We start from the raw sequence: 23,243 nt of genomic DNA, 5'->3' as shown, positions 1-23,243 counted from the left end.
CACATTTATTATACATACGAGCTTTTTTTTCTTATATCATTTACTTCCCAGATAAAATTTTACAAGCTATTTTCTACATGACATTGGCAAATTCCTCATTTTGGTACTCCAGTTATATATTGTTTCCTCTTCCAGCAACTCTAGAAAGTGTCCCACCCCATCGTAACAGGATATTATCCTCTTTGTTGGCAAGCAAATTGCCATATTTATCATTAGATATTATGTTGGTTCTCAAGATAAATTCTTTTCCTATAATGTTTATTTGGTTATATAACTTTCTTATTTCTGCTAGATAGTTGCATGATCCTAAACGCTCCGTTTTTTTCATCTTTTATTTTTCTGAACCAGTCGTTTCTCTTTTGGTTTGGGGATATTCCGGAATAATCCTCATATTATTTTTCAATAAAAATGCCTAATACTAAACAATGCTGTTTATTATTACTGATTTTAAATAAAAAAACATTTCAAATGACTTCTTCCACTTCATTATTACTGATTGTATTATAAAAACCTCAAGATATAGTTTATCTTAGGCACAAGTTAAAGTTGAATCACACATTTGAGTAGCACTATTAAAGGGCCGTCCTATAGGGCATTTGAAAGTATTTAATAGGTAATTTCCGTTGTAATAAGTACAGCGATAGTATGATAAACAATCCGCTGAATCTAATGAATATACTCCCAATGGTGGGCACTGTGCTGTTTTGGGTGCAGCTGTGGTTGTTATAGTAGGTACTGTTGTTGTAGTTGTCGGCTGTGTAGTTGATACGGTTGTACTAACCGTAGATGATGTTATTGGTACCTCTGTAGTAGGTGATAACGTAGAAGTAGTTACAGTTGTCTTAGTAGTAACGTCTTCTGTATTAGTAGATGAAGTAATTGTGCTAGTAGATACTTCTGGCGTAATTGTGGATGGGGTGGATGAAGTTGTTGTAAATATTTCCTCAGTTGTTGTTTCTTTGGTTGAGGTAAAAGTAGATGACTCTTCAGGTATTACTACTGTTGTTATTATTGTTGAGATTGGAGTGGAAGTAACTGTAGTTGTAGTAGATGTAGAAGATTGGGCTGTTAATGCCTCGAAAACTTTCTCTACCTAAAACAAATAACTCTTGCTATGATATATTGCTTGTAGTTCTGACATTATGTTTACCAAAGAGTTTAGCTTTAATCAATGTATATTTCTTCATATCTTTAATATTTTGCATTCTATTTATACCAATGAGTTTGGTATAAAAATAAGTTATGTAAATACATAAATACAGTATATTGTGTCTTAGATAATCAAAAGTAATCATTCTTCTGATATAAAATGATCACATATCTAAAGATTTTAGAAAAATATTTTTGTTTCATACTTTTTTCTTTAAATATCATTTGATAAAACTTTATTAAGAATTTTAAAAATACTTCAAAACTTCTCATTCAAATTTTTTTTCATCTTGCTGTTCTTTATGTTTCAAGTCTCTCTTATGCTGAAACATTTATTTTTTTGCAATTTATTATGTTATCCATTATTATTAAATATATCTCCATGTCTAGATGAAGAGACAAAACATCTCCAAAAACTGTGAGACTGTGCGCTTATTTTATATCTTTTATTTTTTAATGAACGATTAAAAACAGAGGCTCTCAAGTTTCTTCTGTAAGTATGTAAATGTTTAATTAAAATGTAAACATAAGAGTTAGTCGGGTAAAATGCTCATAGAGAAAATCCGAGAAAGATAAAACTTCACCACATATGGTGGATAATTCTCCACAAGAAAAACAGCAAAAGCATTTGATATCCCCGAAGCAACCTTAAGACGAATTTGCAAGAAATTTACGAATGAGGAGATTAACAACGAAGTTGTTCATCCATCGACCACCGTGGAATATTTTGGAAATTGTAAGGTAATATTTTAATTAACTTTAAAAATAAGTTTAAGAAGTACATATCGTCAACTGTTTCAAAAATGTGGATCCTTAATGTTTATATAATTTTACATAAGTTAGATATTCTCCAAGGTCAAAACCGTTTATTTTTTAGGTATTCACCGCAGAGCAGGAAAATGCTTATCAGTCAAAGTGCAAAAATTTGAATACACGTATGCCCAAGCTTTAAAATTAAAATTTCTTAAATCTTGGAATCAAAACCAAATAGCTGGTTTAGATTGGAAACGCAAGCTTGGCGCGCGCTTTAAGTTTCAACAAGAAAGATGTTGGAAAGTTCTTTTGCAATTTACAAACGGATTTAAACCGTCAAATATTTGCACCATTGTAAATTTTTAATATGCACGAAAGAGGAGTTATAACCGTCGAATCTCCCAATAGAGTTATAGCCAGGCGTGGATTTAAACAAAAGGGAGGCATAACTTCTCAGGAACGCGGTACATTGCTTACTACTATAGCTCTGGCAGTAACTTCAACAGGAAGCTCTATTCCACCTTTCTTTTTTTTCCCATAAGTTCATTTTCTTCTTCTTCTTTTTATATAGACATGACTCTGTCTGTTTTTCAATGTGCCTTCAGTAAGTTGTCGTTTCATCGTTTTCGTGGTATTCCTACTGATCGTCTTCCTATTAGGGAACCGTCTCTTACTGTCTTTACTACTCTATTTGTTGTCATTCAGCTTATATGATCGTTCCATTTTACTCTTCTATTTCTTACTCAGTTCTTGATGTTCTCCACCTTGCATCTACGTCGTATATCTGTACTTCTAGCTCTGTCCCATAGTGCCTTTTCATCAATTTTTCATCTCTGCTGTTTCTAACATCCTTTTTGTCCTCTCTGTCAGGTCTTGTTTCTGCCGCTTATGTCATTATTGATCTGATGACTGTTTTGTAAATTCTGCCTTTCGTTTCTTTCCCGATATTTTTATTTCTCCATATTGTTTCATTCGGGCAGCCTGCGGCTCTGTTTGCTCTATTCACTTGATCTTCGACTTCAGTTTCGAGCTTTCCGTAGCTAGAAAATGTAATGCCTAGATATTTAAACTCCATCACTTGTTCTCTTATCTGACCTTCCAGCTCCAATTTACATATTAGTAAATTTGCTGTTGTAACCATGCATTTTGTCTTTTTTGAGGAAATTAACGTGTTAAATTTTCTGGCGGTTATATTAAATTGGTGCAGCATACGTTGTAAATCATCTTCATTTTGAGAAAATAGTATTGCGTCGTCTGCATAGCAGATTAGTTTAAGTTGTTTTATCCCATTTGGTATCTTTTTTTAGCTGTTACTTTTTTAATTATTTCATCCATAATCAGGTTGAACAATAGAGGACTCAGTTAATCTCCCTGTCTTATCCCATTGCCAGCTTCAATAAGGTCGGTTAGTTCTTCTTCTACTTTTACTTTTACTGGCTGTGGTAACCGCAGAGCTACTCAATCCACCCTGCAATCACCCCAGGCAGTATTGAGTTAATTTTAAAGTTAATTTTCTGACCTCTGGGCACCATGGATCAGCTGGAGCTGCAAATCCTTGTAGAGTTAATGACAAAGGAACAATTTCTACAATTTTGTAGACATTTTGTTAAATATGTTGGCTGTTCCTTAGACAGACCATTACTTTTGTTATTGGACAACCATGATTCTCTCTCTCTCTCTCTCAGCCTGTGACTCATAGAACAAACAATCCTGGACACACTATGACTATATATGACATTCCGGCAATATTTCGAGAGGCATTGCAATTAGCAGTTACACCAAAAAATATTATGTCAGGATTTCTAGTCTCTGGAATTTTTCCAATTAACAGAGATATCTTTAAAGACCACGAGTTTTCTTTTAACCAAGAGCAGTCAGATTTGTCAAATGCATCGAATCTGCCCGACCAGCGGTTTTGCCAAAACCAACCGCAGCCGGTTTGTACAAAGCCACTTGATGGCGTTTCTCTTTTTGAAAATAAACCCGATTGTCAAATGAACTATTCTTAAAATTATATTCAAGAGGAGAATGATAACGCACTATGCCTTTATGATTGTATGTGTTTGTTAAGTTTTTTGATGAAATATCTTTACATTTTAAGTATAAATGTGTTTTAAATTATTTTTTTTTTGTTTGCATCAACCAACCCCAGGTAGTACGTTAACCAACCCTGACCTGAGGCTAGTTGACGCATACTAAGATTTAAAAATATCCTACATGCAAATAACATTTTAAAGATAAGCTTAGGCTTTAACACTGTTTTGCGAAGAAGTAGAATTATTTTATAGAATTAAAAAATATAGTTTTTCTGTTTATTTTATACCTGTTCCAATTGCTCTAATTATCAGAAGTCACTCATGTAAATTCGTTAATTTAATTCGAGTTAATATAAACCATCTTAGAGTTGTTTATTTATTTCGCAGCTGCGTATGTTCCTCGATATTTCTTTGTTCAAACCGTCCGATACTGCGTTTTCAAATTAATAATTTGCGTTCTAATTCCCGTTTGTGTTTTGTTTATACCCAGCGTTTTTTTATACCAAGTAATGTGAATTAATTTTAAAGATAGTTTCATCACTATCGCTAGAGCTGCGGTCAAGAGTGATGGGCTTCCGCGTTATATCCAAATTCACGTCGAATTTGTAAAGTTTTCTGTTTTTGTCCCTTTTCATGGAAATCTTCGTCTTACGTTATGGAAAGTTAATAGTAGCAAATTAATGTGTATGCAGTCTAATTCTACCTGTTCCTGTTTTTTAAGAGGCAGAGTCATAAGTTTTGTGTTCAGTGCCGACTTCGACCATGAATAGTCAGTCCTATCGCAGTGTAAGATGTAGTTTTTTTGTTCCCGTAATAGTTCCAGTAATAGTTCCAGAAAATTCAAAGTCTTCTTGTGAAATCCAGGTCATTAAATGTCATCTACAGACAAGACATTTTTTTCTTAAAGTAATAATTGCTTTCATAATTTCATACTATAAAAAAGGATTTGTAATAATTAATAAATTTTATTTTTAAAGAAGGTTAATCTCCATGCAATTTTGTAAGTTTTTTAGTAACAGAGATTGTAAACAGATAGGACACATGTAAGTTTTTCTTTATATTTTTGCACTTGGTATTTGGCACTGCACTAACGATTGCAGTCATTAGATGTAGCAGTATTTTCACCTCTAATAGCGTATTTTAATAAGAAATTTATTTTATGGCTTAAGATAAACCCTGGAAAAGTCGTAACTCTGTATAATATAGTTAGCTTATTTGAAAAAGCGTATTGAAGAGCTGCCACACCGGACTTAGTGGATTCGAGACAACAAGCATCCTCTCTACTTAATCCGAATATATTCATAATCATCATCAATAACCTGTATGCGTCCACTACTGTATATAGGTTGCCGTCAGCTCTTTTTATCTGCCTCTGTCTTGTGCTGCTTGCATCCAGTTATTGCTAACACGCTTTAGGTCGTTAGTCTAATCTCCTGGTTGGTGAGCGTCTTCTGCTCCGCAGTGCTTCTTGTCTTGATCTATACTCGACAATACGTTTTGACCATTGGGTGTCTGATAATCTGGCGACATGTCCTGCTCAATTCCATTTTAGCGGCCCGATTTTTTCAAAGGCGTCTGTTGTTTTTCTTCTACGACGTATTTCTTCATTTGGAATTCGTTCTTTCAGAGAGACACCCAACACCAATGCTCCATAGCCTTCTGAGTCACGCGAATCACTATTCACTATATTTACTACCTTTTTTGTGATGATTAATATTTCCGCTCCATAATTTAGTACAGGTTACATACATTGGTCAAAGATTTTCCATTTGAGGCATATATGTAGGTCCCATTTAACTATATGGTTTAATTTACCAAACGCTACCCAGGCTAATCCTATGCGACGTGGGAGCTCACATGTCTGGTTATCTCTGCCCTTTTATGCCCTAAGTACTTATACGATACAGTCTGTACGATGTTTCTTCCATTAACAGCAACATTTTGATTTAGCACCAGATTAGTCATTATTTGCGTCTTTTTCATATTACTCTTTAGTCCGACCTCCAAGGAAGCGTGATTTAATTTTTCAAACATTATTATTGCATCATCCATATTATCGGCTATAAGAACGATGTCTTCTGCAAATCTCAAATGACTGAGCTTCCCTCCATTTATGTTAATACCATGCTCGTTCAGATGTGCCTTCTTACAAGTATGTTCTAAAAGCATCCTGAATAGTTCTGGAGAGACGGTGTCCCTATTCGTACTCCTCGCTGCATACAGAATTTATTTTTTAGATGGTCTTAAGCTAGCTGTAGCATTTTGGTAGATATATTTGATTATGTTAGTGTAGCGATGGTCAATTCGGCATTCTGTCAATGCTGTTCTGTCAATATATTGCCAGATTTAAAACTTAAATTATCATGTACAACTGAACGACCTATAGTGAAAAATAATACGCTTGATCTCATCCATGAAAAAAGAACTCCATGTCCACGAATGGATATTTCTTCGCTTCAAAGTACTTTACCTATAAAGCAAAGAAACAGTGTGGAAGAATTATCGGAAAATGAAACTTTATTCAAAACAGAAAGGTGGCGTTAATACCTAAGGCATCTCATCAGACAACGAGTTTAAGATTTTCGCAGCAATCAACTGTTTTCACCTCCATACCAAATTATCTTTTGATAGAAGAAAAACAAAAAATACCAATCACCAGCAACTAGGAAAGCTGTAAGCAGAAAATTAGAAAAAAGAAAGAAAATAAAAGATTTGATGATGATAAAGACAACGCTGTCTGTATATTTTGCTCGGAATTATTTAGTAAATCCCATGCAAAGTAGTTTAAGCGTAGTTTGTGCACTAAATGGTCTCACTTATTGAGTGCGGGTGTAACTGAAATAGTCCGGTAAATGAACGTGAAATGCGGCGATACCCTGTAATTTTCCGTGTCAGCACCGAATTGCATGAAAATTTGGATTTAGGTTTTACATACCTTCACTTCACTTTTGGACTGATGCTGTTGGTTGCTTTTTATTTTTTTAGATGTGAAAGCCACTCCTATTAAAAAAAATCGTAAAATTGTAAATCAAAGCGAGTAATTGATTTAAATAATCTTTAAATAAAGTGAATAAATGTCAAATAACAGTAAACAACAAAATTTAATAAGATTTAATCACAGTTTAATCCCCAAATCTCACCCCCTATATTAGTTATAATTAAAACAATGTCATTGGATTCCTTGTCTACACTGATTTGCGTAAAAATTTGGATTTAGGTTATACTTACCCTCCACTTCAAAATTGGACTTGTGCCCTTGGTTGCTTTTGATTTTTTAAAGGTTAAAATAATCGCTATTAAAAAAAAATCATATAACGTTAAATTCAAGCAGTTTGGAATTATTTAAGTATATACTGATATTAAATTTAGATTTCTTTATTGTTTTAATTTTTTTCCACATAAATTTTACCTTTATAAAAACCATCTCTTGCGAAGAAATTCGAGTAACATTTTTTTTTTATTGAAACTATAAATACACAAAAAACAAAGTTTTTTAATCAAAATATTATGAATTTTTTTAATTTTAACTTAAAAAACAAACCGTATTAGTTTGTAAGGATGGCTGAAAGTATGTCTGTGACCTAATAGCACATTATGCGTGTCTTACAATGCTTCATTTTATGCGTTCTGATATCTTCTAAAATATGTGGTTGGTTTTTTGCTCATAACTCAGTAAGCTTTAAAGCTATGAAGTACTTAACATTTTGTAAATTTTTTAAGCTCAATAAGATTATTCAGGCATCAAATATACATAATAACGGCATTTAAATTAATTTTAGTTGAACCCTTATTTTTAAAAGGGTTGTAGTTGAAAGTGAAAGGAAGGGAAAAAAGACTGGACGGCCAAAATAGCTGAGGACGGGACAGATGAAAAAGTTCGTGACGCGGGACGGGACAAGAGTCTGTCCCGCGTGAAATCCTAGCCACAGATATATATTAACTATTAAAAACTGTAATACCAAACACGCAAAAGCTAACTTAAAAGAACCGAAACTAATATTACAAGAAAAAAGTGTAAAATACTACATTACAATCAATCCACCATCAAATTAAATGTAACAAAATATGTTTACCTCTAATTCTATAACCGGTATTTGGTAAAGAAACTCAAACTTTAAAATTAAAAGATAAAAAATTATAAATCACCAAAAAGAAAAGGAAACAATTCATACTTACAACAAATATTCCAGCTAAACCAAAAATTGTGAGAACGGCAGCGTTCATTGTTTAATTTGATTTAATTTTGCGTATACTCTTTGAGAAAAACAATTGTGTAAGATTAAGATTTTTTGATGCAGCGTTTTATGTATGTCAGTTTTAATCCGAATAAATAGTAGTTAAGAATTATCTGGCAATTAAATAATTAGGTAATATAATATGTAGGTATTTGAAAAGACATGTATATTCCAAAAAAATGCTCTTGTAAATACATGTAATGATTTTGTGACAAAATTTTTGAATTTTTTATATTTTAATTTTAGGTACCTATCTGTAAACTTTCGGTCAAAACGAACGCCATATTTAGTCCAACAAAGTAACATAAACATAGTAAACACCAAATGATCTTGACTCTCTTTATAGCATTGATAATTATTTCCTTTATAGGTGTGATTGTCGTATCGACGTGGAGGAGAAACATGTATCTACTTGTCTTCAGAAATTACTAAAAATTTCTCTGTTACATCACTTAATATTACTGTCTCTAATATGGAACTTCTTAGCTTAAAAATATGTCATAAAAACTCTTTTGTTTTTCACCTAGTCTGTGTTTATCGGCCTGGTGATTCTAGATTAGCAGATGATGAGTACCTTATCGCATCACTTGATGAACTGTCTAGGCTAGAGAATGTGATTGTTATTAGAGGCTTTAATTTTAGAGACATTTCGTGGCCTATGACTAAACCACCTAGTGGCTTAACAACTTCCAAAAATGTATTTATAGATTTTGTATTAAATTCTAATTTACATCAATTCATAACGGAGCCGACTCGTTTCGGAATCAATAATTTACCATCTATTTTGGACTTCGTATTCTCTAATGATCCCCATTTATTAACACATCCCCTAATAAGCTCTACAGTAGGTAACCCAGATCATGTAGTCATAACGTTTCATATTCAGTTTAACTTACAGTACTGTACTCCTAATCCTAATGTTAATAAAACGGTATATGAAATAATTGATCCTCAAAATGTAAATCGCCAACTGGCTGATATTGATTGGAATGATGTTTTCGGTGACATAAGGAATCTAGTTGTATTCTGGAATAAGTTCTTACACGTTGTTAATTTCTGCAAAAACCAAATAACCTTCAAAAAAACCATATACAAAAATAACATAAAACCTTAGATTAATGGGGAATTAATATATCTGATCAAGTATAAAAGAAAGTTGTGGAACAAATATAGACGTACAAATCGCAGACAGGATTTACTAATTCATCGAGATTTTGCCAAAGATTTAAAGAAATCTCTACATGAAGCTCGTGTTTCCTACGAAGAGAGTATATCCATTAGTAATAAGTGTAAAAAATTGTACAAGTATATACTATCTACAACAAAAGTTTCTATACCTTTACTGGAAAATGATAATGGGGATATATCCCAAAGTAACTATGAGAATGCCGAAGTCCTCCAGTACTTTCTCTAAGGTTTTCTCTGTCGAACCCACTAATCATCGGTTGCCCAATATTACTTCGTCACGAGTTTCTTCTTCCCTTGAAAATATAATCATTACTCCTGAAAAAGTTAAACATCATCTTCAAAGCCTAAAGAACAATTCGTCTCCTGGTCTCAACTTAATATCTTCTTTATTTTTAAAGATATGTTCTGATGCTTTAGCTTACCCACTATATGTGATTATTTCCTTATCATTTACCACACATATTATGCCTCCTATATGGAAAACTGCATCTGTAACACCGATTTTTAAAAAAGGAAACAAATTCAATCCTAATAACTATCATCCTATCAGATTAAAACCTATAATATCTAAGATAATGGAATCTATTATTGCCTAGACAATTTCTGATTTTCAGCAAAATGAACTGTTTATACCAGAACAGCAGCATGGTTCTGTCAAAGGACGTTCTACAGTAACAAATCTTCTCTGGTATGTCAATGAATGGTCAAGAGCATTAGACAGAAAAGCCCCGGTAGACATTATTTACCTCGATTTTGCTAAAGCTTTTGATCTAGTTCCAAAGCGAAGACTATTACATAAATTGGAACACCCTGGTATCCGTGGTCAATTACTGAGATGGATCGACGCGTATTTAACAGATAGAAAGTTTTATGTTAAAGTTGGGGACTCTTTCTCAGTTGAGAGAACTGTTTTGAGTGGGGTACCGCAAGGATCAGTTTTGGGCCCGTTTTTATTCATAGCATACTCAAGTCATCTACTTAAAGCAAGAATCAGGATTTTGATTTCGTCAATTAGAAATCTTCGGACTTCTAGTTTCGTGACAGAAAAATTTATGGTAAAACACTATTTGGCAGAGCTAGCAGTACAGATATACCACGTAGATGCAAGGTGGAGAACATCAAGGATTGGGTAAGAAATAGAAGAGTACAATGGAACGATCAAATAAGTCGAATGACAACAAATAGAGTAGTAATCAATTTAATTAAATTTATATTATAAATTAAATTATAAATATTGCTACTGGCATTGCACTATCCTAAAAGTATGATACGCTTTGATCTTTTTACATTAAAAAAATATTTTTCATATTCATATTAAAAAGTTATAACTGTCAATGGTATTTCTCATACTGCTTTTCAACAAAAAAACCCTCATAATATATAGGGTGCTATTTTTTATTACTGTTTGCAAATATTAAAGAAATTTTTTTTGGAAACTTCAGGATTTAGTATCATCTTATTAACAAGTTATAGTTGAATCGCATGATTGGGTAGCACTGTTAAAGGGTCGCCCGACAGGGCATGTGTAATTGTTTAATAGGTAATTCCCGTTGTAATAACTACAACGATAATATGATCTACAATCTGCTGAATTTAAGGAATATATTCCCAACGGTGGACATTGTGGTGTGTTTGAAGTAGCTGTAGTAGTAGCTGCAGCGGTATCTATTGTAGTTGGTGTCGTTGGGGTGGTAGTCGATTCTGTAGTCGTTGAACACGTCGCATTGAAATCGCACATGGCAACGGTGCTGTTAAAGGGTCTACCAGTTGGACAAGTATGGTTACTACGTATCCACACTCCATTATTCACTACACAAGTGTAGTAGCTCAAACAGTTGCCGTTTTCTGAAGGATAAGACCCTTGTTGAGTACACTGAGATTTGGTTTCGTTGATCACTCCAAAAATCTGAAAATTAGTAAACAAAAATAATATACTAGAGATATATAAATTACAAAGATTGATGTACAAACTAAGATAACTAGGTTAGGTTTGGTTAGGTAGGTCAGATTGTTATCTAAAACAAAAAATAAAATTCGAGGAACCAAAAGGTACCAAAATCACATCAAAGAGTATCAATACATACCAGAAAGGATTGTAACAGCAAAGATAAGAATAAAGAGAGAAGACCTGAACATGGTCGGAGTATACAACCTAGAAAATAACAAGCTCCAAATAACAAGGAAAACGTTTTATAACGAATTACAACAAGTAGTAGATCAAGTCAGAGGGAAGGTGATATTGGGCGATTTTAACACTGAAACAGGCAATCAATTAATACCCGGAATTAAGCAAACCATAACAAGAGTGTTAAAAACGAATATGGAGACTTCTGCGGTATTAATGAACTTAGAATTGAAAACCCTTTGATTTGAACAGAAAGACAAACACAAATGTACATTCAATAACACCCGTGGACAAAGATCTATGATAGATTATGTTAAAACCAACAGATACATACATCCATCAAAAATAATCAGCATAATATACCTCAACAAAGCAAATGTAGGTAGTGACCATTGCCTAGTAGTATAAAAAAATAGTAATTATCATGAAATACTTCACATCCAAGAGATCGGTGCCAATACAAACAAAACACAGAGTCGAAGGCCTAAATATGGAAAACATGGAATACTTTTAAAGAAAAAGTTTATTAGAGAAGATTGCTGAGCATGAAATATTAGAAAACAATAACATCGAGGTAAGCTGGGAAAAGCTCAAAAATAACATAATTATTGCAGCAACAAAATCACTTGGAAAGAGAAAAGTAACGAACACTAACATAACAAAAAAGAAAATCCCATGGTTAATAGAGGAAGTGAAGAAAAATGTGAAGAAAAGAAGAAAGCCTTTTTATAATACTATAACACTATAAACGAACCAGAAATAAAACGAATACTTTAGTAAGACAAATAAAAAGGCAACATTTGCAGAGCTTCTCAAAACAGATGGAACACGATTTCTATGTAACATAAAAAAAATAATCCTGAATAACATAACAACATAAAAAACATAACATAAAAACTGTAAAACACAGAACATAACAAAATGTCCTGATCACAGGACAAAGAAAAGGAATGAACTAACTAATAAAAATGAAACACATTTAGAAAGAAACATGGGCAGACTACTTTCGATCCTTATTTGCTAAAGATGACGATAATGAACCACCAACGCCAGGGGTGACGACAAGCGAATAAATAAATATTGAGGAGGAATAGGTAAGAGAAGCATTAAAAAAATAAAAAAATAGAAATTTATCAGGAGAAAACAGAATACCAAACAAACTCTTAAATTACGGACAATCAGATCTGACCAAAGAACTATTAAAATTAATCCAAAAAATAATAGAACAAAACGGAATTACTCAAGAATGGAGATACAGCATCCTAATACCTTTCTTCAAAAAGAGAGACAAATCGGACCAGGAAAATTACAGAAGAATTAATTTATTAAATACAACACTAAAATTAACAACCAAAGTGATAACAAATAAACTGAATAAAATTATAACACTAGCAGAAGAACAACAAGGTTTTAGGTCAAGAAGATCATGCATCGACGGTATATTTATAATGAGGCAAGTGCAAGAGAAATCATTAGAATACAGCAGACCGGCATATCTATGTTTCGAGAACTTTAAAAAGACATTTGATTGGGTCAAATTAAAGGACGTTATCCACTTATTGTACACAAGGGAGATACTTCTAGGAATAATCAAAACGATCGAAAATATCTACCAAAACAACACAAAAGTAAAAAAAGTAAACTCAGAAGAAGAATTAACTAATCCTATTGAAGCTGGCAATGGGATAAGACAGAAAGATTCCCTGCGTTCCTTATTGTTCAACCTAATTATGGATGAAATAATAAAAAATTAAGAACTAAAAAAGGATACCAAATGGGAGAAACATAACTTAAAATAATCTGCTATGGAGACGACTCAATACTACTCTCTCAAAGTGAAGATGATGTACAACATATGCTACACCAATTTGATATAACCATCAGAAAATTTAACATATTAATTTCCCTAAAAAATAGACAAAATATATGGTTATAACAGCAAATTTAATTATCATCATCATAGTCATTAACATGTTGGCAGAAGTGGAAGATCTAGTGAATAAATCAAATAGAGCCGCAGGTTGCCTGAATGAAACAATATGGAGAAATTAAAATATCGGGAAAGAAATGAAAGGCAGAATTTACAAAACAATCATCGGACCAATAATAACATACGCAGCAGAAACACTACCTGACACAGAGAGGACAAAAAGGATATTAGAAACAGTAGAGATGAAAACACTTACAAAAATTGATGGAAAGACACTATGGGACAGAACTAGAAGTACACATATACGACGTAGATGAAAGGTGGAGAACATCAAGTACTGGGTATATACTGGGTAAGAAGTAGAAGAGTAGAATGGAACGATCATATAAGCCGAATACCAAATAGAGTTGTAAAGACGACAAGAGATGATTCCCCAATAGGAAGACGATTAGTAGGAAGACCACGAAAACGATGGAAGGACAACTTACTGTCTATGTCTACATAAAAAAAAGAAGAAGAAGACGACATATAAATGCAAATTTTACAGGTGTCTTTATCTAAACAAATCACGAGTTAGTAATCATATTTTCAATAATCTATTGAATTTAAACTTTTAATAAAACAGTTTCATAAAAACAATTAATAACCATTAACTATTATTTAATACGATAAAATTGAATTTGACGATTAGTTTTTCTCATCTTTTGGGGTTTTAAGCCATTAAAACGCCACGCTTGGCTAGTGCGTGTTGGCGAGGTGGTTTGGAAGTGGAGGGGGAAAGGCTGAAAATGGAAATTCTTTGGGTTGAACATGATTTCCTCAGGGATGGGAGGCTGGGAAAATGTGATATTCCTGAAGTAGATCTATCGCAGATAGGCGAGCTGCGGGAATCGCAGAGAAGTACCAGCCGCTCTCTCTTTGTCAACCGTTTTCCATTCACTCCTGAATGTATGTCTCTCCTAATTTTTTCCATCTTTCTCTATCTTGGGCCAGTCTAATCCACTGTTTGCCTGCCACTGCTTTTATGTCATCTACCCATCTTTTTTGAGGTCTTCCCATGCTTCTTGTTGTCGTCCTTGGTCCCCATTCTAGAATTCTCCGTGTCCACCTGTTGTCATATCGGGCTACGTAACCTGCCCAGCGCCATTTCATTTTTGCAATTTCTTCCACAATATCCCTAATCTTCGTTCTACGCCTTATCTTGGTGTTTCTAATCTTGTCTCTCAGTGATATTCCAAGATTGATTCGTTCCATTGCTCTTTGCGTTGTTTCTAATTTTTTAGCAGATTTTTTGGTAAGGGCTCCTGTCTCCAAGCCGTAGGTACAAACTGGTAGTATGCATGTGTTATACACATTTTTCTTTAAGTTTACAAGAATGGAGGTGTTTTTCAAGATATATGCTAGTTTGCCGAAAGCGCTCCATGCCAGTTGTGTTCTTTTTTTAATTTCAGCATCTTGATTTGGTTTTCCTAGTTTGATGACATGACCTAGATATACATAATGTTCGACATTTTCTATGGTATGATTTTGTATTGTTATATTTGTCTGATCTCGGCTCAGTATTTTTGTTTTACTGTAGTTCATTTTTAAGCCTACCCCTCCTGAAACTGCATTTAATTGTTGTAGCATATCATTTAGTTCCTGGATATTATCGGCTATTAAAACTATGTCATCTGCAAATCTCAAGTGGTTTAAGTATGATCCGTCGACGTTGATACTCTTGTTGTTCCATTCTAGTTTCTTAAAAATGTCTTCTAGAGCAAGGGTAAATAGTTTGGGAGAGATGGTGTCTCCTTGTCTTACTCCCCGTTGTAGTCTTATGGGATTAGTTTATGTGCTTTCGTCCAGCTTTATCTGCATGGTGGCATTCGATGCCAGCCGCTACCCATTCGAAATATTGCTGTTGATGGAAGGGATATTGTTCAGACTACATCGTATAAGTACTTGGGACATGAAATTCGATTGAGCAGAAATAACCAGACATGTGAGCTCCCACGTTGCACAGGAGTAGCCTGGGTAGCGTTTGGTAAATTAAACTATGTATTTAAATCGGATCTACCCATATGCTTAAAAAGGAAACTCTTTGACCAATGTGTGTTACCTGTACTCACTTATGGAACGGAAACATTACCACTCACAAAAAAGGTAGTGAATAAGATTCGCGTGACTCAGAAGGCTACAGCGCGTCAGATGTTGGGTGTCTCTCTGAGAGACCGAATACCAAACGAAGGAATACGTCGTAGAACAAGAACAACAGACGTCATCGAAAAAATCGTGTCGCTGAAATGGAATTGGGTAGGACACGTCGCCAGATTATCAGACAACCGATGGACAAAATGTATTTTCGAGTGGAGACTAAAACAAGAAGCAATACGGAGCTGAGATGTAACGATAAGACTACCAAAGAGAACCGAAATACTATTATAAAAAAAAATACCTGAATCAACCATGGGAGCTTATCGTCTATGCTTCGCCTAGCTCAGTATCTCAAGTGTGAGTTGGTCTTGTCTTAAACTAGGAATTAAACCATAAACCCTAAGCTGATAGCAAATAAAACAAATATTTAACTAATCATATTTATTAAAAATGTAACGAAAAAACAATCAGCCCTTGCCAAGGCTTTACAATAAATAAATTTGGCGATACTTATAACATCGATGGGTGCGGATAGCGGATAGCTTTTTTTAAATTTTTCTTCATCTACAGAAGTTGGCAGTAGACGGGAGATTCTACCAGACAAATGAGTTAAATGAGAACTAAAAGCTTTGAATCTGCTATCAGATTTTGTACCTGAATAATCAGATATAAGACCTAACAGATCAGAATAGGAAGCTAAAGCTTGTTGGTAATCAACATCAAAAGATAAATTGACCGAAACATCAGAAAACCTACGGCTACTGGTTTCCTGAGAAAGAAGTCCAGTAAGAATCTAATAAGAATTTTATATGATAATTCATCTGTCTTTAGATGTTTAGGTAGCATCTTGAAGAAATAATTGAAAAAATTAAAAAATTTATTAAAGTACGCTATCTACAAAATCTGGTTAAGTTAAAAAAACAGACCATTTAAATCAATATAAAAGTACCTACCATCATAAAAAAAAATATGTAAAAATATTTGAGTATAAAATATAAATCAAATATGGTAATACTTGTAACCCAACTTGTGAAAATATATATAAAAAATAGTCAAAAGTATGGAATTATTAAAATTAACTGCAAACAATGCAATAAATTTAAAAAGTTTTTATTAAAGCTTGTATATTTGCCACCAAACCAAAAATTCAGAGCTCAATTCTTCGAATAAAACAAGTAACGTAGGTGCCAATGTGTAACGATAAGACTACTAAAGAGAATTGAAATACTATTATAAAAATAATACTTCTATAAACCATAAGAGCGTATTGTCTATGGTTCGCCTAGCTCAGTATCTCAAGTGTGAGTTCCAATTGTCTTAAACTAGGAATTAAACCATGAACCCTTAGCTGATAGCAAATTAAACAATTATTTAACTAATCATATTTATTAAAAATGTGACGAAAAAAAAACAATCAACCCTCCCAAGGTTTTACAATAAATAAATTTGGCGATAATTATGACATCGATGGGTGATTGTGTGGCCTTCCATTTAGATAGTTAGGTCTTCCTGAGCTGTAGTTGTTCACTATTTGTATGGCCTCTTAATTAGGTGGTTAGGTCCTCCGATAAAGTCAATAAATTCTCTAATAATATCTAATAAACTGGTAAAACAGCCAATAAATTTTTGTCTCCTTTTATAAATTTCAGAAACAGGCATAAAATTATATTCCCATTAAGTTAGAAAAGTTGATTGACAGAAAGTAGGGAGACTAAAATGAAGTTAGCACAGATGACATAGGACGTATGCCTATGATGGAATTAGAATTCTGTCAACATAGATCAGAATATTTAGTCTACCGGACTGAAAGAGAGAGGGCGAATATTTATTCTAAGGGACAAAAAGAGAGAGAAAAGAAAAAGAGAGGGCGCCAACTACTTTTTTAAGAAAAAATAGTAATAACGAAATGGAAGATAAAGGAATTAATAAATGAATAAAGAAATTAAAATAAAATAATTATTTAAATATAAACTAATCAATATGTGATGTTTATAACGTTACAGAGAACGCCCACTAACTAGATGGACTCTAAAGCGTGTTAGCAATAACTGGATGCAAGGCGCACAAGAGAGAGACAGATGGAAAGAGCTGAGGGAGACCTATGTCCAGCAGTGGACGCATACAGGTTGATGATATTCATGATTTTCTCATCTACTATAATTTTTCAAATTTACTATAATTTTAAGGCCCTGATACAAGAATTCCACTCTACATGGTTGGGAATACTGACCACAGGAACGTAACTCAAAATATTTACAATATTACTATAAAGCGGACTAGTTTAAAATGTGTAATATGTGTCTGATTTGTTAATATGAAACAGGAAGATAAAATTAAATTATTAGAAGGATTTTTTGTACTACTAAGTAACAAAAAATACAATTTGTATAATTTGAATGTTGAGTACGATTTCCAAAGATTACTTCGAAACGACAAAATAAACTTATTCTAAATTAAAATTGTGGTTAATTGCCAATAAAAATAGTAAATAAATCACAATAAATGTAACAGAAATAAAACGATGATCAAATGTCTTATATCCTCAAATTCGATTATGAAAATCAATAAATTATTTAAAAAAATAAAAAAATTTGAGCAGCTAAAAATATATAAAAACCATACTTACAAGAAATATTCCAGCCAAGCTAAAAATTCTCAAAGCGGCGGCTTTCTTCATTGTTGAGGTTTATGTTTTCTTCAAACTCTGACAAAAAAAAAATTAGAACATTAAGATTTTTTGTCACACTTTTTATGTATCTAAATATTAATCCGAACAAATAATAGCTAAGAATTTTATCTGGCAATTAAATAATTAGGTTTATGCCTATTTATTTGAATAGAAACATACCCAAACGACAGGTGTTGTAAATGACTTTAATGGTGATTTTATTGCCGAATTTTTTAAATCTTTTAAATTTTAGTTTAAAGTAGATAAATTATTATAGTTATCTACTATTATAAACTATTATAATTATAAACTATTATGCATATTATTATATTATTATATATTATATATTATAATTATTTTTATATACTATTATAAAGTCAATGCACAATTTGTGGCAATAATGTTAGAAGACCTTGAGTTTTCAGAGCAACAACTAAAACATACACGGAGAAAGCTATGACTACCGGAGAAAAGGAATACCAAACGTTTAGAACGTTTAAAACAAAAAGAAATGGTTATGCGAGTAAATAGTAAAATTAAGATAAAAAGTTTCGGCATATCTTGCAACAAGAAGAAAAAACAAAATAGGTATAAAACGTGAAAGGCAATAAATATGTATTTATGACTATTTGGTCGTTATTAGTACGGTATTTTAGTTGTTGCTCTGAAAACTCAGGGTCACCTAACATTATTGCCACAAATTGGTCAGATTGCTTCTGTATTGATCCTTTCCCAAGTTAATTTTCTGCTATTCTAACTTAGCTGCACAGCAAAAAAACTTGTTTTGCATTTGCTGCTTATCACCCACACTGTTTAATATATTTTTAAAACAAACATTAAAAATATGGGAGAAGAAATGCAGAATATATGGGGGAGAATATATTTTCCCACTTAAGGAGAATTTTAATATCTGGGAATAGAACTAACTTATAAGGGAACACTAGATGAAATCATTAGCACTATTGAATGGAGACAAAAATATAAGGGCAAAGAAAACAAAAATAAAATATATAACAATCTTGTAACAAGAATAAACACATCGTGGAGTTCAGAAAAAATATAAAAATCCTACAAGCGGAAGAACTGAACTTTTAGAGGAAAGCAGCAGGTAAGTCAAGGATGGAGTGGGAAACAAATACAACAATTAGAGAGATCAGGAAAAGTAAGATACACAATAACCCATAAAATAAAAAATAAACAGTTTATCTATAGAAACTATAGATAATCTAAACCCTGTAGAAATAATTTCCGATACAAGACTTCCAAAACAAATTATAGAATGGAACCAGGTGAAAAAAGAAAACGCGAAAAATCCTAATAAAGTTGAAGAAGTAGACGAAAATTTGAAAGACACCTTTCTGGTTAATACTGGACTTAATACCCATTTTAACGAAAATGATCCTCTTCAGGTCACTGATCTTAGCTTTTGTGACCCCAAAATTGCACGTTCTCTCTCCTGGGAAGTGTTTGATGACCTAGATGACAGCTACCACTTTCCTATCACCACATCTAACTCCTCTAATAAGAAAACCACTAGCTACTAAAAGTTTCTGGAACTTCAAAAAGGCCTAAAATGGATGTATTAATATCTTCCTTAACTATAAAAGAGGATATTAACATTACCCTAATTTATTTACCGAATGGTAAATATACTGGTAGATCTCTAATAATATAATAAAACGCAGAAGAATCTTTTGATACACAAACAACTTAAAGCTAAAGCCAAATTCATTATTAAGCAAAGCAAATGATCCTTATCGCAAAATTATACTTCCTCCCTAACACACAATGCAAACCCCACTCAACTATGAAACAAAAATCACAAATCCAAGGCAATAAAACTAACCTTAACATTCCTCCCCTAATCTTTCACAACAGAGTTATATCTGACATCAAAGTAATTGCCGACACTATCTCTAATTATTTCGAAGATAAATTCAATAAAAGTAATACGACTTCCATTCCCAGTTCTTTGCACTCTTTGCACACTCACTTCTTCTTCATCTTCTTGTCAACTTCAGATAGTTTCACGTTTATTAAAGCCCCCTTTACCCTCCACGAACTGAATTTTGTCTTGTCTTCATCTAGAAAATCTGCTGCTGGTTCCGATGATATCCCTTATATATTTTTAAAAAATTTCTCTAAACTTTTCTAAATTTTAACCTTATCTGGAAGACACATGCATTCGCAAATATTTGGCGCAGTTCTATAATCATTTCAATTAAAAAAGCTAATCAATCCTCTATAGAGCCTAAATCTTTTAGTCTGATTTCTCTCACTTGTTCCACCTGTAAACTTCTTGAGAATAGGATAAATAAAAGACTCACTTGGTTGCTGGAAAAGCATAATATTATTCTCGACGCTCAATCCAGCTTCCAACGTCAACAGTCTACTCTTGACAATTTCTCAAGCAATCAACAAATCGACAATATGTCACAGCAACTATATTTAACATTGAACGGGCATTTAATTTAATCTTCAGAAAAGCAATGATTGGAAAACTCTTCTACTATAATTTAGATGGTAGTATTCTCTCATTTGTAAAAACTTTCTAACTGAAAAATCCTTTAAAGTCCTTGCCAACAGTAAACTTTCTTAATCTCTTTCTCAAAATTAGAATATCCCTAAAGAATATGTATTAACTAACTCTATTCATCCTTGCAATCAAAAAACTTTTGCAGGTCCTTTTCTTGCTCCCATAAAATATGTTCAATACCCTAATGACCTAATCATTTATTGCCATGTTAAATATGTTTCCACCACATGTAAACTTATTCAAAGTGGAGTAAATCTTCTTTAAGACAGATCTAATAAACTAGGATTATCCTTCTCTTTCCTTAAGACGACAATCTCTACTACTTTTATATGCTGCATCAACAGTCGCAAATCACTTCAATCTCATTCATTCCCTTATTACCGCAATACCGCCTTCTTCCAATAACAATATCCAAAACCTTATTTCGCTGGAAAATGCCAAGAACTAGAAGACTTACAAAACAAATATAATAACTTCAATCTCCATAAGAAAGTTAAAGAATTAGCTGGGGTAGCAAAACAAAAAACCTCAAGCATACTATTGGACAAACAAGGAAACATTTTAGTGGAGACAGAAAAAAAATTAGAAAGATGGAAAGAATATATAGAGGAATTATTCCATGACCAGAGACAGGAAAATATATATGAAGATAATCAGAGTAAAGACGAGAGACCTGAAATAACAAAGTCAGAAGTTATGCGTGCAGTAAACTCCATGAAAAATAATAAAGCTGCTGGTCCAGATGAAATACCAAGTGAATTGCTAAAACTGGTCAATGAAAAAAACATAGATCTTTTAGTCCAACTACTGAACACAATCTGTTCCACAGGAATCATTCCACGTGAAATGCTGACATCAACATTTATTTGTCTACCAAAGAAAGTAAATACCAAAGAATGTAGTGATTATCGAACGATCAGTCTAATGTCACATTTCCAATTTGGATTTCAGAATGGAGTGGGCAGAAGAGAGGCACTATTTGCTTTTAACGTGCTGACCTAAAGATGTTTGGATGTTAATCGAGATCTTTATGTATACTTTATAGACTACAACAAGGCATTCGATAAGGTAAAACATAACCGACTTCTAGAAGTACTCATAAATAAGAATCTGGATATGAGGGATGTAAGATTGATATCAAATTTATACTATAGCCAACGATCAAATGTGAAAATTGAAAGAGAAGTGTCAGAAGAAGTGGAGATAAGGAGAGGGGTCAGGCAAGGTTGCATACTGTCGTCGTTATTGTTTAATGCTTATTCTGAAGAAATCATACAAGTAGCTTTGGTAAACGAGACAGTCGGCATAACAGTGAACGGAAGTTTAGTTAACAATATTAGGTGTGCCGACGATACAGTCATAATAGCCGACAACTTAGAAGACTTAGAAAGAATAATGAACAAAATATTAAGATATAGTGGAGAATACGGACTCTCTCTTATTATCAAAAAACCCAAATTTATGAAAATTAGCCAGCAGATTGAGAGAGTAAAAAGATATACTTACTTGGGAACGATAATCACAGAAAATAACGATTATACTGCAGAAGTAAGAGTCAGAATTGAAAAAGCACATGCCAACTTCGTGAAAATGAAAAAGATTTTATGCAGCGAAGATCTGACATTGGCCCTCAGAATAAGGCTAATTAAATGCTATGTACAACAGTGTACTCTACTATGGAGCTGAATCATGGACATTAAACCGGAATACAATAAATCGACTTAACGCGTTTAAAATGTGGACATTTAGAAGATTTTTAAGGATTCCATGGATAGATAGAGTCACGAATACAGAAGTGTTAAGGAGAATAGGCAGAGAGAGGGAAATGGAAAATACAATAAAAGAAACGAAATTGCAATATCTCGGACATGAGATGATAGGCAAAAGATACAACATCTTGAGACTCATAATTCAAGGAAAAGTAGAGGGTAGGAGAAGCGTAGGAAGAAGACGAGTTTCCTGGTTGAAGAACCTGAAAGAGTGGTTTGGTTGCAGCTCAAGGCAATTGTTCAGAGCAGCTGCGTTGAAGGTCAAAATAGCCATGATGATTGCCAAACTTCGTCGCGGAGATGGCACTTGAAGAAGAACACATTATTACAAAACCTATACCTCAATTAATTTGTCCACTACTGATATGACACTGATTTTTGAATGAGTGTTTAGCTCATTAAGCTAATGAGCCTAAATTCATCACATTTACGAGCACTGGATTTCTTTGGTATAGCTATAAATTTTGAGTTAAGCCATTCCTTTGGTATTACGCAACTTTCATATACCTTGTTAAAAAAATATATTAGTAGTGTCATATTGTTACCATTTATTAGTTTTATTACATCTATTTCGTCCACAAGCTCTCATATATGTTTGAATGACATAAATGGATTCTAAAAGTTTATCAAAATCGATACTTGTAGGTATAGTTCAATAAAATTGGGAAGAAAATATTGTTTTCGAAGAAAATTATAAAGGTTATAATCTAGGAAAGGT

The 23,243-nt window shown here is 33.0% G+C and overlaps 1 protein-coding gene across 2 annotated transcripts; it reads right to left on the bottom strand.

The window, feature by feature from the left end:
* Positions 1–416: 416 nt before the first annotated feature.
* On the bottom strand, positions 417–18,309 carry LOC140432652 (uncharacterized). Of its 2 annotated transcripts, XR_011949828.1 has the most exons (3): positions 18,179–18,309; positions 8,115–11,267; positions 417–1,093 (listed from the first exon to the last, which is right to left on the bottom strand). XR_011949828.1 is itself a non-coding variant. In XM_072520688.1 (2 exons), exons 1-2 carry the CDS (start codon positions 8,160–8,162, stop codon positions 530–532), a joined length of 612 nt encoding a protein of 203 aa, XP_072376789.1. In that variant the 5' UTR covers positions 8,163–9,252; the 3' UTR covers positions 417–529. The 2 variants fall into 2 exon arrangements, 1 of the variants encoding a protein (XP_072376789.1); XM_072520688.1 differs by lacking the exon at positions 18,179–18,309 and having other exon boundaries at positions 8,115–9,252.
* Between the last annotated feature and the right edge of the window lie 4,934 nt (positions 18,310–23,243).

This window comes from Diabrotica undecimpunctata, chromosome 1, assembly GCF_040954645.1.
Source record: "Diabrotica undecimpunctata isolate CICGRU chromosome 1, icDiaUnde3, whole genome shotgun sequence".
In the NCBI taxonomy this organism is placed as follows: domain Eukaryota; kingdom Metazoa; phylum Arthropoda; class Insecta; order Coleoptera; family Chrysomelidae; genus Diabrotica; species Diabrotica undecimpunctata.
Note: the sequence above shows the minus strand (reverse complement) of the source record. Positions and strands in the feature narration are given on the sequence as shown.

Coding starts and splice junctions, on each gene's coding strand:
- LOC140432652 (XM_072520688.1), bottom strand. CDS start 8,162: ATGAACGCTGCCGTTCTCACAATTTTTGGTTTAGCTGGAATATTTGTT. Junction 1,094..8,114: donor GTTTAGCTGGAATATTTGTT/GTAAGTATGAAT, acceptor TATTTGTTTTAG/GTAGAGAAAGTTTTCGAGGC.